The sequence below is a fragment of the Martes martes genome (genome assembly GCF_963455335.1).
Source record: "Martes martes genome assembly, chromosome: 9".
In the NCBI taxonomy this organism is placed as follows: domain Eukaryota; kingdom Metazoa; phylum Chordata; class Mammalia; order Carnivora; family Mustelidae; genus Martes; species Martes martes.
The window spans coordinates 110,220,540-110,236,727 of NC_137896.1; the positions used below are offsets into that span (position 1 = coordinate 110,220,540).

General features: G+C 45.9%; 1 protein-coding gene across 2 annotated transcripts in view; it reads right to left on the reverse strand.

Moving 5' to 3' along the window:
• The window catches only part of CRIM1 (cysteine rich transmembrane BMP regulator 1), a 188,105-nt gene that overhangs the window by 72,256 nt on the left and 99,661 nt on the right, over nt 1-16,188 (reverse strand). For both annotated transcript variants that reach the window (XM_080814865.1, XM_080814864.1), the window contains exons 5-6: nt 8,051-8,172; nt 896-1,078 (exon numbers count right to left, since the gene is read on the reverse strand). In XM_080814865.1, the coding sequence (XP_080670991.1) occupies nt 896-1,078; nt 8,051-8,172 (305 nt within the window). The remainder of the gene's footprint in view (nt 1-895; nt 1,079-8,050; nt 8,173-16,188) is intronic.

Sequence of the window (16,188 nt, forward strand, 5' to 3'; positions counted from 1 at the left end):
ACAAGAAGGCTCACATGACCCTCCTTTCTGGGGAACCAGTGTGATGTGGTCATAGCAGAGACAGTCAGGTGTGGGGGTATCATTCCTGGTTTCACTATCAACTCAAACAAATGTTCTACTTTTCTGAACTTCCACTTCTTAAGCCTTAAAATGGGTGGGTTGTAGTGAATGGACATCCAGAATTATTATTCTGAAATGTTTATTATTTACAAATATCAGAGATAGGAAGATAAAGCCTATTGGAGGAATGTGAAACTATTAGTTCCTAGAGGAGTGAGGGGATGTAGAAAAAGCAGGCCCCTGAGAACCTTCAACCCAGGACCACACACCTGACACATGGCTAGGCCTTAAGTTGGTGTCACCACCGTGCCACACAGCCCACTCTCGCCAACACATGTTTTCAAAAAGAGTGGAGGGCAGTGGAGTCCTGATCCTCCCTGGAGAGGTATGGGTGTGGAAAGGAGGCAGGACAAGCCCCTCTCTGAGCTGCCTGGCTGAGACGGTCAGTGATTAGGGCTGGCTTGCTCTAGCCAAGCAACTTGAGGAAAGCAGGGGGAACTCTGATGTCAGGGTGAAGAGAACTTCCCCCAGAACTGAGTGAGGACCTGCTAGAACCAGAGGGGAGTAATGGACAGCAGTTGTGGGAAATCTCACGTTGGTCAGTGTAAACAGGTGGCTCATTTCTACACCCAGGGCTTAACTTCCCTTGGGGAGAGATTTTCACACAGCCTTCCTGGCATTATCAAAGTCCTAAAAGATGGACTACGAATGTCATAAAAAGGGAACTTCTTCAATACTCCACTATTTTTGGATGAGACTGCTTTGGATGGATTTTGATACTAAAACCCTGAGCCACGTCTATGCTTATTAATCTTTAATCAGCGCCTTTTCCTACCTTCACACACGGGGCAGCACTCTCCTTCAGGCACATAGTACCTCTCACAGTTCAGCTCTCCACACTGGGCCGTGAAGCAGATGGAAACACCCCCTTGGCATCGGCAGAACCGACAACTGTCCATTCGAAACATATCCCCATCGTTATATTCCACGTTGTTGAATACACAGGCTGGCTTTGTTTCTGAAAGGAGTTAAAGCAAACAAGGCACATTCAAAGTCATTTCTGAGTGGTGTCCTTTTGTTTTCCCAACAACCTCAAGAAAATTATGACAGCAGAAAGTTAAAATTTGATAGAAACGTACTAAACTCAATATAATTTTTTTTTAAAAACAGAAGCAATCAGGCAATGCAAAATAAAGTAAAATTTAAAAAGTCACATAGCTCTCCTCTTTGCCCCCAAGGAATTGCAATTCTCCTTAACAAAACCTATACTGCCTCACCCCTCCTCCAAAGAAAGGTAACCCTCCAACCATGAAACTCATGTATCTGATATGTGCTTTAAAGAGATTACATTTGTTTTGTTAAAGAATTCTCTGCCTTAAAAAAATGATCTTGCCTCCACATTAGGTTTTGTTCTGCCTCAAAAAAATTATTTAGGTCTTTTTAGAGATGGTATTTTTGTGTTTTCCCAGTGTTCTTTCCTAAATTCTTTTTTTCCCTCTATCTAGCTTAATAATCTATAATTTTAATAGTACTTAGACTTTAACAAAACACCATTCCTCTTCTTGGAAACAACCTAAATGTCTACAAACTGATGTGAAGGACAGACAAATATGGTATATCCATACCACAATACCACACCATACAATACTTCTTGGCCGTAAACAGGGATGAAGTTCTGATATATGCTACATTAATGAACCTTGAAAACATTATGCTAATTAAAGGAAGCCAAACAAAAATCCAAACATATTATATGATTCTAATTACACGAAATGCCCATCATAGGCACATCTACAGAGATTTAAAAACTAGATTAGCTGTTGCTTAATATTGGGGGTTTTGGGGGCAAATGGGGAGTGAGTTGGGAACTAACGAGTTGGATGAGATGGGAACTTTTACGGGGATTCATGAGCGTTCTAAAATTGACGGTGATGATTACACAACCCTGTGAATATACTAAAAACTGCTGAATTGTACAACTTAGCGAATTGCACGATATGTGCCTCAATGAAGCTGGCAACATAAAAAAACTCCCTAGTTGAAGAAAGGTCTCCTGCGCTGACGTACCCTATTTAATAAGGTGGGAAAAACTGGATTATGATACATGCATTTCTCACGGGTTTCTCTACCCCAAAATCATTTAATATGTCACCCTGCATGTTCACAATTTATAGAGAGACTTCACTGCCTTTTAATTTGAGTATATTTGCACTTGATTTGTATTTAAGAACAATGACTTTCTCATTTGATTTTATAACAGTCCAGTGGAGAAGACAGAGGAAGTGTTACCATCCATTTCTTTGATTAGGAAATGAGCCTTAGAAGCGGCTGGGTGACTTGCCTACAGTCACATAACCGGCTGGAGGTGGCCCTGCACCCGTTTACACAGGCGGCAAACGTGCACGTCCGAACCTCCTCCCTGCTGCGGCGGTATACGGTATTCCTTTTCTCGGAAAATTAAGATTGGGTTAAGTATCATCTTATTACAGCTCAGGATTCCTCCATATGCTTTTGGCCAACACATTAATCTGAGCTGGGACTGGAAGGAACCGGGCAGTCAGAGCACAAGTTTCCAAGTACAGAAGACGGTGGTGCCCTTACAAATCAAACTTGCAGGCTCTGCAGAGAGGTAAAGCCGTCCACCCTAACGAAAGGCTGAGCACCCGTTCAAAGTGAGAGAAAAATGTAGAACCCCATCAATATTAATTATTTGGCTGCATTAACCAGCCACATCTACCATCTGTGTGAAGCTACAAATCTCCGCACAAGATGAGAAGAGGTGAGGAGGGAAGAGTCTGGTTAAGAATATCGCTGCTCCAGATGAACCGTCTTTATGGGGGGGGGGGTGCAGGATCTTAAGCGGGAGGGGACGGGGCTGGATGAGGACTTGGCAGTTAGGTCTCACCAGCTAATACACAGAGAGAAGGGGCTGGAAGGTAGAGACATGAGGAGTCCCCAAAAACCCAGTCTGGAAAACAATCGGTTCTTTAGGATGATGATGATAATAATAATAATACCCACATGACATAATGAAATCCATTTGATGCGGAGAGAAATTTACAGAGGCTCTTGAGAAAATACCTGATAAGAAGGCCAGCAGGGGTCTTTGAGGAGCAATGACCAATGACTTCCCCGCCTGCAGGGGATAGAGGAATCACAGAACAGTGGGGAGATGACCACCGCCTCTCTAAGAGGACAACTTAAGTGGCTGCGGAAATGAAAAATATTACAAAGAAATAATTTACTATGTAATTTGTACTTCTCAATAAAAGTGTCTTTTTAGTCATTTTTGTGTATGTTTTACGTCTGTCCAACTGAATTTTATATTTCTAAGTTCTGGAATCTTCTCTTCCGTCTTTAATATATTCCAGAATTCCCGAAAAACAACCTTACAGTATAGATGGTTTCACTGCCTGCCAAATTACACTGGTTGGCAGATGTGACAGGTATATTATTTTGATGAAGGAAAAGACTAAAACATAGAACTTTAAATCAAATGTGAAACTAGAAGAAAAATCCAAACAGATAGACTTCTGTTGCTTTTTCTCTTCAATCTCTCAGTAAAAAGGCCAGTATCTTGCCTCTGGTCTCATTTAAATGTGGGTGAGCTGTGTAGGAAGCCCAGTGGGTAGACAACATAAGCCAAATGAGAGGTAACTGTATGGTAGACATCTAAGAAGATCTCCATATGTCAAGAGCAAACAGACGGGTCACAAAGACAGGGTGCGTGCAGTTCTAAATAACTGAAGAGGAAAAGCCCTCGTCCCTGGGCGGGGGAGAGGAAGTGTATGCACTAGAATGCCCCCAACAGATCTACTTCAGGATAAGGGAAAGGCAAAAGGTGGTATCACTCTTAAATAAGATCAGCTTGATAAGGCCCCAGGAACACAATGGTGCTCAATTAGTGCATGTGAGGAATATTTCTTTCAAAGTGCAGTATTCTCTTCATTACTGTAGAAGTAAATATTTTATCTCAGAAACACTACTGAGCATTATTACTATACAAAGGATTCTCAGTAGATGTTTTTGCACTAATTTCTGCATTAAAAGACTGCAGGTCTGAGTTTTCAAGGCCAAAATTTTACACAAAGATTAAGCCAGCCTTGGGTATGGCTCTCCTGTGACTGGTGAATTTCACATGTTAGTGTCTGATGCTGGAAAAGTCAGTTATTGGCTATGACACTTGGACTGAGATGTTCTGCTTTTTCAGAAAACAGTTCACATGTTTGTACATACACATACACAACTGATCACATATCTGAAGCAACCAAATGATCACTTCCACACTGCAGGCCTGAGATTTCAGATCCGAAGTCCTCCAGGAATGAGGGGGTGGGCTCGTGTAAGACAACAGGGTGTATGACAGCCAAATGGAGAGCAAGCACCCATCTAAAAGTAGAGGCCATCACTCTCTTCCAGCTGACAGATGATGACACTTTCGTTAGTGGGCCCGAGTCCAGACACAGTCCTGAAGGGGACTCCAGACCGCTCCAACCCCGCCGTGGAGGTCACAACTCTAGCTGGTGACCTTGATGACGTCTAAGCTTCCGTAAAAGGAGCTCAAACATACACCCGTTCCTCGGGTTTCTAAACAGGCCTGTCCTTCAACCAACACCTCATAGATCCTCCTTTTAGCTCTCATCAGAGAACGCAGTCACAAACTGCCTCTACCTGGTCTGCAACTCTCCAGTCCCACCGCCAAAGCAAACCAAAGCAAACCAAAAATAGTATTTAGGGAGACTAGTCTATCTATTCATCCAGGCTAATGTTTTCAAAATACAGGAGTTCTCAAATTCTCTGTGAACATTTTTCATTTTGTGTTTTCACTTTAATGCTTGTTTTAACACACACACACACACACACACACACACACACACACACACACACGGATCACCTCAGGGGCAGCTCAGGAACCGAGTGCTGACATGCAGTCTTCATTTCTACACGTGGGGTTACTTATGTTAACATCCACCCCACTGTCTCCTGAGTGGGGGTCTCTGGAGCTATTCCTACATTTGGGGGAGCTCTCAAAGTCATAGAGACCCTGCTCTCGTCATCTAGGCTCCAGCTGGGTGTCCCATGGATTTCTGAGAACTACTTTCATGGAGTTGCATTTTAATATTTTGTTTCTGCTTTCCGGTGACAGAGGAAACCTATGTCTGCGTCGGTGGTATGAAAGTAACTCAGGACAGGCCCACTGCATCATCTAGAGCTTTTCAAATTTCCAGGGGAGAAGAGAGCTGCCCCCTCAAACAGGTTTCTTTCCTCTAAAAATAAGAACTGTGTATCTGACTCTATCTCCTTTTCTCACTTTGATGGCCAGGAGGTTGGGGGGCCTGGCTAATGTTCAGCCCTGGCAATAACACAGACAGACACGGCCTACGTACCTGCGGGCACTTTCTTTTTGGTTTTCACTTTCAACTTTTATGTACAGTCTAGGAATCCCTGCTTTCTCATTAATATTTCAGCATTATGTTGTTTTTGTTATAAAGTTACCTAAAATCTCTTGTGGATAAGGAAAGTTTTATAAATATAAATATATAGACCCCTTCCTTTCTAAGTGATGACAACAATGAGTTTTGATATGTAATATCCTCTAATGATGACCTTATGACAGGTGAGATTTTCCCAGGGCACTGGGGAGGGGGGCAAATATGCACGCCCACACACATGTGTGCATGCACACATACATACAGATATGTGTGTGTGCATGTGTGTGTGTATGTATACCTCAAAAGTAGTAAAACACAGACCTGCTGGTACAACGTCTTTAAACATCATTGCTGTTCCTTGACTATGAATCTTCGCAGCGTTACAGTTTCTAGTCTCATCTACAACTCAGTGACTAAGAGAGTAATAGAGACGCTCTAACAGGACAACAAATAAAGCAAAGATGACCCGCGTTTGTGGTGGCAAGAAAGAGGCACCCCCAGAAACAGCGCGAGGATGCTCTGTCATCTCTGCACTTGCTCGTGGCAGACGGCAAGTCCCATTCCCGGACTCAGAGCTCTATGAAAAGTGAGGCCACACGCGGGAGCAGGCCCCAGAGATCCCCCCACGGCCCCTGAGGTGTGGGGCAGTGCTCAGCTGTCTGAATCACACCGCACTGGGGGGAGATGTGAAGTGAATGTCCTGATAAAAAAGGCATGAGCACAAATTTCTATAATCGAGATGCAAGGAGAGAAGAAAGGCACGCCTCTTCCTCACCCAGAGGACACAACAGCTAATCGTATCACTAGCGGTGCTATTTCCAGGGGACAAGTGACTTTCAAGATTAATGTTTCAGGAAGGGCAGTAAAAGATGGAGAAGTCCCACAAAGTAGCCCCTCTGTGGGCTGGAATTTAACAGCCCCCTCTAGCGGGAACTAAGATGACATGAATCTGCTCACTCACTCCCCAGAGAAGCCCTGGTGCTCTCGGTGAGGCAGACAACATGCTCCTGCCCACAGAACAGGGACAGACTCTCTGCCTCTGGCGGTTCAGGTGGGAGAACGAGACACAGACATGAGAGCACATGCAGAGTAAGGGGTCCTGGAAGGAAGCACCTCTGAGAGGCTGGGAGTCCAGGGGAAGCAGGGACTATCTGTCTCCAACGGCAGGAGTTAAATACTCACAAAACGTCACCGACAAATACACGTATGCAGTGGTACCAGACAGAAAGCTGGGCCATTAGCTGGTGTTTACCACACACGACTACAGGTGACAAGAAACATTGAGAACAGACTTTTTCTGCACTTGTGCCTTGGATTCGCGAGGTCTGAGTCAGGAAGCTCCTCTCACCTTCTCTAGCCTCTGGGAACATCCAGAACAGTGTCTGGATGTGAACAGGAGGTGGGTCCCCAAAATAAAACCATTTGCTCTTGAGGCTCCACTACGAGTGCTTCACAGAGAAAACCTCACTTAAGTGATGGTTCTTCACTCCATTTGACAGATGTGGAGACTGAGGCCCAGGGAGACCAAGAGGCACCCGAAGTTACACAGCCAGTAAGTAGAAGAACCAATTCTCAAAGCGAGGTCATTCGGTTCCAGTCTATGTTCTCTCAACCATGAAGCCATACCACAAGTGTTTCCTCAAAGCAAAACGAACAGAACGACAGGTGGCCGCTGGACTCAAAACTATAGGATGCAATCAAACAGGACTCAATTTTAATTTTCTTGGGGAAAAGGGCAGGCTTGAGAGAGGGCAGAAATTCTTCTGAACTCTGGTGTCTTAGAGGTTTCTGCATGTGTGATTTTGCTGGACTTGTCCAAATGCGTCTTCATTTTCCTTCTGTCTAGGTATTGACTAAACAGTGCTAGAATTATTGACATTTCACTTGCTTGGCTTTTATTCTTTGTTTTCCTTCTAAAAATTCTGAGGGAGGGACAGGTCTTAGGTTCTTCTCCCTTCTAGCATCTAAATTCAATCAGCCCCATGTCACCAAACACCAAGCCCTCTTGCAACAGGTGAAAGGGTGAGGCAGGCATGGATTCTATTTGAAGGAATCTTGTGACTGAAGAAGGCTTTTTCCGGGCCACAAGGCTCAAGCCAAAAGCAGGCCAATACGAATGACCCAGCACGGTCAAAGACATGCTTAGTAGGAAAACACTCTGCTGGGCGAGCAACACCTCTCCTGTCTCAAGTTGTGTGGCTTCCATGTGGCGTTAGTTCCACAGACTGGCTCCTGACAGCAGTGGCAGGATGATCACAGGCTCCATGAGCCTCTCCTTGAAATCCTAACATTTCTGCACTACTGAAACACAGCGGAATGTGACAGCTACATGAATCTGCCTCCACCTCCGAAATCCTCTTTCTGATGGAACGAGGATCCCCTTTCCTCACTGCCTTTGCTGCACTGTGGGATCTCAAGCAGACCTACTTTCTTGAGGGAGTTGCTCTGAGCCCCTGAGTAGATGCCCTGCCTCACAAAAGGCAGAAGTGGCCAGACAGACCCCTCCCATCCTCCTGCACGAATGTACACTCTCTGAGAACAAGAGAAACCCCACGTACCATTAACACATTCAAAGACATCACAGCACTTTCCAGGTGTTCCATCTCCACGAGAGACTATGCGAGGAGTGGATCCCACCTCACACACGGGGAAACCACATAAGCCAGAGAGACACTCGCATCTGAAACCAAAGAAAAGGGAAGGAAAACCCCATGAATAAACAACAACACAGAAGTCGGAAGCCCACAAGGGGGCGGGGGCTGTGGCACGAGCTTGTCTGTAGGGCAGTGTCCTTTCTATCTGGGGTCACAGGGGAATGGGGAATGGATGCTGACGTAATTTGCATTCCCAATAACTGAGGCTCATCTCCTTAATATACACCCGTATTTTTAATTTTAACCATTTTGACAGAAATATTTCTAAAATGTATTATGTCGTTTCTTACTTGACCAGACCAGCATAACCTGCATTTCCTTGATGGTGTGGGGCCGAGTTTATGGGCGTACATTATGGGGTTACCCACAAATCAGTTAAGCTCACACGGGCTCAGGCTGAAGGGGCATTCTGTGTAAATGACTCTGTGTTGCAGCTTTGCTGTCGACCTTTTGGTGTTTTTCAGGGATTCTTCTGACCCTTCTTCCAGCTATTAAATTAGTAGCTTTTGAGTCCCTTTTCGTCAGTGTGATTGTGTCTAGGGGCGCCCTCAGCTTTAGCCACATTAATTAATTAATTAATTTTTTAAAATAAATTTATTTATTTGACAGAGATCACAGAGAGAGAGGAGGAAGTAGGCTCCCCGCTGAGCAGAGAGCCCGACGTGGGGCTCGATCCCAGGACCCTGAGATCATGACCTGAGCCGAAGGCAGAGGCTTAACCCACTGAGACACCCAGGTGCCCCTAGCCACATTAATTTATAACTCTGTATTACAGAAGAAACAGACTCTGACTGAAGACTGAGGTCGTCTTTAGAAACGGCATAAGCTTTGGTAAGTGGACTTCCTGACAGCGACATGAAAGCTGACAGTCTTAATCTGGGGCATCTTCTAGGCTACCACACACCCACTTATGTCTACGCGCACGCATGAGGTGTTCCTTGAACTGTGAGCTCGCTCTGCCGGCTCTCACCCTTCCTCAACTGCAACTCTGCTAGGAAACAGCCTAAAGAGAGAAGAGTTAGAGTGGTGGGTATCTGCAGGAGAACCAAATGTCATCAACTGCCTGGGGATGATCTGGTACAAGGACCTAGGCAGGAATGAGAAGCTCAGGGCAACAGGATATAAATGAAATAAAAGGAAGGAGCAGCTGGACTCCAGTCCTGGGGTGAGCTGGAAGTGGGGATCAGAAGGCGGAAAGGATGACTAAGGGAGTTCCCGGGTTGACAGGAGTGAAAGGAAGGCATCCTAAAAGGGGACATCCATGCAGGAAGTATGTGGGTATTTGGGTACAGTGTGGGTCAAGATCACGGGAGAGTAACACTCCCAGCAGGGAAGTAACACTAGTAACACCCTCATTAATTTTGGTGGTGTTGCCCACCCCCGCTACTGAAGTGATTATTTTGTTGTCCTATTGTTCTCTGGATGTTTAACAAATTAAAATACGCATGTAGTCCACAAGTACCTCAATAATCAGACTCAGAGGTCTAGTAACATTTATATAACCACAGAACTAAAAAGGAAACAAATTTCAATTTGAATTTGTACCAAAGACCACGAAAGCAACTGGAAAGGTGTCAACAACCCCTCTCAAGGTGGGCCCTTTCAGCCTTCTTCCCAGTGGGGCAATGGTTATACTGGGCACCTGGGGGAGAAGAGGGGTTTAGATGATAAGGTTTTGCTGCAACGGTGTTTCTTCCCACGGTCTAAGATAAATGTTTGCCTGCTCTGTGTGGGCAGATCTGTATTCCCAAAAGACATTCACCCTGTAGGTCTGGGTAAAGATGAACTCGTCTTTCAGCTCCTGCAGTGGTTACCCCATAGTGTCATCTGTGTGTGCCTTGTCACTTCGGCTGTGAGCAGATAATCCTGTCCCTGTGATGTTACAGTAATGATATATTATTTACATTTATTCTTGATCCTCTGTGCAACTTCAACTCTTCTGTCTCTACAGATAAACGGGGCTGGGGGACTGAGAGGCCACACCCTGATCCTGATATCTGACCGTGATTACAATGAAAGCAGCCTACGAGAAGAGCTGACTAGTCTTTTATTCCACATGTTCTGGGATCCCCCTTCCTCCCTGTTTCAGGGAATCATTCTAATTCAAACACCAAAAGAGGATACAATGAACCAAAAAATACCTCTTCAGCTGTCCTTCAGCCCAGTAACCTTTCCTGGACACGTATGGGCACTCACGTGCCAGGCTCTCTTCTAGGCTGTCAGGAATCCTGTAACGGAGTCTGCCCTATGGCTTCTTTCTTTTCCTTTTACATCTGACCTGCCTCCCAACATTTAGATCTCTCTCTTGCATTTGTAGAGATTCACAAAGGTTGTCTGCGGTATGTTACAGAAGGTCTGAAACTGCACACAACTGCCTAGTAACCTACTTAGCAAAGGAAAACCCTTGATGCAGAATTTTCACTTCTAAACCCAGAAGGACTGCATGTTCAAGTTCCGAGGACTCAGGTGTCCGGGCTTTTGCTGGCTGGTCTGCCCGCAGCTCCCTTCCCCTTCTGCACTAGCCCCTTGGCAAGCCTTCCTCCCTTCTTGCTATCTTTTGACTTCTCACAGCTTCCCCTGAACCAAAGATGAGCAGGGGTTAAAGACCATTAGCACCTGGCTAACGAAGGAACTTACTAGAAAACCAGGACAGGTGAAAACCCGGGCTCACATCAGATGTCAATCAAGCAACTACCTATTAGGTTGGAACTTTAGGAAAACTGTCATTTTCCTATAAGTCAAAAATAGTCAAAGAGCAATTTCCTGTAGTTCCACATAGTACGACTCACATGGATTATGTTTTGGCAGATGGGTTTACACTCTCTGTCTCACAAACCGGGGGGGACTCAGGAGGACTCTTACCTGCCACAAAAATTTGTTTTGTCTACAAATTATGTGAGTCCAATGTAGTTGTAAAAAATTCTGTAATAAGATTATGGCAGATTCCCTGGTTTACCTACACTGGAGGTAGGTATTCTTCCCTTTTACAGATGGGAACAGTGAGGCACACAGCCTTCACAACTGACCTGAAATTAAATAAGGCTTCCTGCTCTGTGTTCTCCACTAGAAGAGCCTAGATTCTCTTGCAGGGAATCGTGAAGAGGACATGCTGAGTGACAAAACAACTGAAGCATCCAAACTGCTCTTTTGTCCTTACTACTTTACCCTTCATTTTTATTCTTTCTCTGTCCCTTCTCCCCAGTCTTCCTCCTACCCTTTATCCCCTGCCTGGATAAAGAGTAAGCGAGAAAATTAAGAAAACGTGTGGATCACTGGCAGAGGAAACAGAGCGACACACGAGAAAGAGATGCTCATGACATCCATGTTAACACTTACCCTCACTTCTAAATCCACCCTGTCCCCCACCGATTCCCCTGCTCTCCCCTGGGTCTCTCCTTCCCACCCATCCCACGGCCCAGTTCCCGTATGTCCGACATCAGAAGTCTTCATGGGCTCCTCATTTACCTGTGCAGCTGCTCAGCCCAGCATTCAACACTGTCACGTCCACGGGCCTTTCCCCCCATTCTACTCTGTGGTCTTTCTCTTCATTCTCCTTCTGCTCAGGTCACTCCTCGTCTCCACATAAGCCCTCACCCTGCTGCCTTTGCACTGCTCACCCCTGCTCCCTCCTGAACACTCCTTATCCAGCCGTCTGTCCAGATGCCATCTGTCCTCCGGGGCCAACCTCAGAAGACGGCTTGCCTTGCAGCCATCAGATCCCACACTTCCCTTAAGCTTCCTCTCAGTGTGTTCTGTGGTGACTTGAGTGCGCATTTTACCACGAGCTCTCCTTGCATCTACTATGCGTAGTCACTAATAAGTAACCTGTTAAATTCAGCAGAACGGGAAATGAATAAAAGAGGGATAACAGTAACTAAACAAGACAAAAACACAGAAGAGAAAGTGAGAAGCAAAACACTGAGATTTCTGTCCCATGAACTCAAAAAGGCTACCTGAGGCAGAGCTATTTGTGGACACCTAGAGCAGAAGTGCTGAAGGCTTTTTTTTTTTTAAGTAAATAAAATAACACTGTTATTGAGATATAATTAGCATACCATAAAATTCACCCCTTTAAAGTGCAATTCAATGGTTTTATATTCATAGGGTTGTGTAACCATACTACCTAATTTTAGAACATCTTCATCACCTCAAAAAGAAGCCCTGTATGCCCATTCCCTCCCCCAGACCCTGCAACCACGAATCTCTGTTCGGTCTCTGTGGACCAGCCTCTTCGGGACAGTTCGTATAAATAGGATCATACAATACATGGGCTACGGGCTTTTGAACTTCAAACAAGAAGCAACCTGTATGTGCAATTTGCCGGAAAAGTCAAGCTTCTAATGTGATCCTCAGTATTAAGATAATGATCAATCAAGGCACCACATTAATAAATTTTGGCATAATGTAATCACAGCTGCAGCCAGGTGGGTTGCTGAAGCTGTCTTTTTTCTCTGAGGAGGTAATGAATGCAGCTTAGTGGGCATCTGAGCGCCTGAGTAGCAGTGACGAACGACACTCAGAAACCAGCTAAGCCCCTAGAGGGCACTCCCCTCCTTAGGAGGCCCGGGCTGGCTGGTTGCGATGGCTGAAAGGCAACATACGGCGATGATTTCCCCTCCGGTCCTCTGCTTCCTGGGCGACACAGACAGTCCCAGGCAGGCCAGAGTCCCACCACAGCCCCTAGAGGGCTTGCAAGTCCAGCCTCTCATCTTTTTGAGCTTCCGTGTTCTACTGGTTCCTCCATCAGCTGCACCTGAGCGACAAGGGCAACCTGCCCGTCACCGAACCCACTCACCCCACCAACCCCCACCCAACCTGGTGCCACGGCTCGGATGTGCACTCCGCCTCAGCTCTTCTGTCCCTGGTGAATCCCATGCAACCTGAAGACCACCCACCCTACAAGGCCTTCTCTGATCAAAAAGCAACCAGGATTACACTATATGTTAACTAACTGGAATTCAAATAAAAACTTGAAACCTTAAAAAAAAAAAAAAAAGGCGACCAGGATTAATTTTCTCTCCTCTGACCTTCAATAGTACACATGGGTGCTGAACTCTTGGGATGGAACGCGCTCATCCTACGAAATCAAAATCTTACTGCCTCTCCTGTGAATGCCTCTAGTGGGGGTGTCTTATTTGTCTGGGAAATGAAAAAAAAAAAAAAGGATAAATCCATCAAAACAATAATCTGGAATAAACATTTTATTTATGGTTAGTAAGTTAGAGATTAAATCATGCATTGTTTTTATAGGTATAAATTTCAGACTGAGAGCTAATAGTTAAAGCACTTTTCCAAAATTAGTGTGTGGAGGGAAAGACGATGAATCTGTGTAGAATGCTGATTCCAGGGAGCCACCCTCCAGGAGAGTCTGTCTGTGAGTCTGGGGCAGGGCTCAGAATCCGGCTGCATCACGAGCCCTTCAAGAGATACCACTCAAGGGAACCCGGGACCTGCTTTCTGAGCAACTTGCTCCCGGAAGGGCAGGCTCCCAGCTGCCATGGCTTCATGTGCACCTCCCAGTAGAAAAAGACAAGTACAACTAGATCTATCATGTTAATAAGAACGATGATTCGTAGCACTTGCTCTCAATCATTTACAATACCTCCTTCCTGCCCCAATACAGTCTCTCAGGAGTGAGAAACACGTGGCGTGGAGAAATTCACAACAGCGACTAGGCCATGCCATCGTCTACCAGGAACCCTGTCACCACTGGCAAGCCACACTGGGATGCACGTTTCTCGTCCATAAAATGAGGTGGCTGGAGCAGGATGAGCCTTCTCTCTTCTCACTCTAAAACCTCACACTTGTTATTGCCGTTTGCTTTCCCTTCGCTCAGCGGTCCTATCCTGCCTGGCTCTGCCCTCCCAGTACTCCTCCTGGCGCCCACCCCAGCTTTGGAGCACATCACACGCCTGCACACCCACGCTCCTGGCTCCTCCCCCACATCCCCTTCTCCTTGCCAGCCCGTGACTTTCAGGTCCAGCTCATGGTGGGCCTCCTTCTCTCTGAAGAAGCTTTCTTGACTTTTTTTTTGAGAAGGCGTATACGTACACATCTACAACTCTCGCTTTTTTCCCTACTAAAGAGGACTAAGCAAGGCAGGAGAAGAAACGACAGGCCTGATGCTAGTGTCTCCAGACTCCTGGGCATGTCCTCATAACTGAAGTTAGGGCTGCACAACTCAGTTGAAGAAGCAATAGTGTGCTTCACGAGAATGACTAGAGACGCCGTAAAGGAGACAAAGCCAGAGGGGTTTAGAAGAGGCCACAGGAGAGGAGTCCTCTTTGCCACTCCCACTGCCGTTCAGCACAGCGCAGGAGGGTCCTGTGGTGGGCGCCACGCGGAGCGGAGGCCAAATGTTACTCTAACATTCCCCTACAATAAACTCCCGCAGAGGAGGAAATGTGGAAGCAACAAACCACAGAGGCCTCATCTTCCCGGAGCAGACCCATATCCCGGCCCACATCCTAGAGGGAAAACAACTTCTTGAGGCCCTCTGCAAACAGTCCCTCCCAAACCTGGACGTACGCCACACCCGACCGAAGCCCGAGCCCTTCGCAAGGGGAGAATCGCTGTCTGTAAATAAAACACTGCTGTCTGCAGGCGGGAGGAGGCCCTCCCTTTAGTTAGGAAACAAGGAGAAATGTGGAAATAAAAGGGCAAAAAGCACTTGTACTACTAGGATTCCATTCAGCATATTAATGAAATAATTGTCGGGAATGGAAATTATAGTGACACATAAAACACACTACTGTAAAAAGCTTCAAGTTTAATTAAACTTGGTGCACTATTTTTGTACTGATTAAGTTTTTTACCTCTTTCCAGGAACGCTAAGTTAAAATAAGAGAGAGAGAGAGAGACTGCAAATAAAACATCCCCAAATAAACAGGTTTCCCTACTGAGGGTCTAACTATCTTTACGGAGAACGGCACCTCTTCCTTGGGAAGTTTCTCAGGGTCCCAGTTTTCCTCATGGCTCACCATAAAAGATTTGCTACTCACTTGGTAACAAATCCTTAGTCACCCTTTCTGGAGCTAATTCTTGCACGATGTCCTTGCATTTCCACGCCCCGGGGCCGTTACACACGTATGTTAGTTGACTGCACAAGCACCTGGCCTAGCTCTGAAGATCAGACGCTTCCTTCCCGCAGCTGGTCCCCCCTCGATTTCACAATCAGAAACTGCAAATTCTTCCCCACTTGCCCTTTCAGAGACAACAGTAAAATCACTCCGCACTGCTGTTACTGTTACGTCTTGTTTTTTTTTTTCTGTGGGGAGCAATCAAAGGATATGCTCCAATACACAGAAGATATACATCGAGGGCAATGAGGTAAAATATTCCTTTGCATTTCTAATATCAGTCAAAACGACAAAGTCCATTGTAAGACCTTTATAAATTCGTCATTGAAGCCCTTCTCTTCTCATGTTCTCAAGAGGTAGATTACGGCTCCCTCCTCAAGGTTGGCACGTGGTGTAGGAATCTTATCTCACAGTGCTAAGTTGAAAGAAAAGTGGTAGAAATGGCAGGAAAATGGAACTGATAAGCCCACGTGGTTCCTGTAAGATTGACAGTCATGTTCTAGAACCAGGCTCCACAGTAAGCAGGTGGGTTAAGGACGCAAGGGCACTTCATACATGTCACTGCCTCAATGTGATGGCTAAAGAAGAGAGTCAGATGGTTCCAGAGGGATTCAGTCCTGGCAGCTGGGGAACCAGAGTATGAGCCCAGCTGGAAAGACTCCCCAACGCCTGGGACCTGGCGGGCAACCTGAACCATGCTCCGTGGAACCCAACAGTCTGACAACAGCCAAGTCCCAGGAACGGAAGGGTCTCTGTCTCAGACACTGGCATCTGCTCTGGTGGTCGGGAGGGTGGGCTCAGAGTAAATGGGCCGGAGTAAGGGATGCACAGAAAACCAGTGAGCAAGAAGAGGAAGAAAGAAGGGAAACCAGCGCAGGGCACTCAAGGAAGGAGGAGGACTGGGTTTGGATGTGGAGAGGAAGTTTTCATAGAGCAACATAAGGTATACCCGCCTCAGAGCTG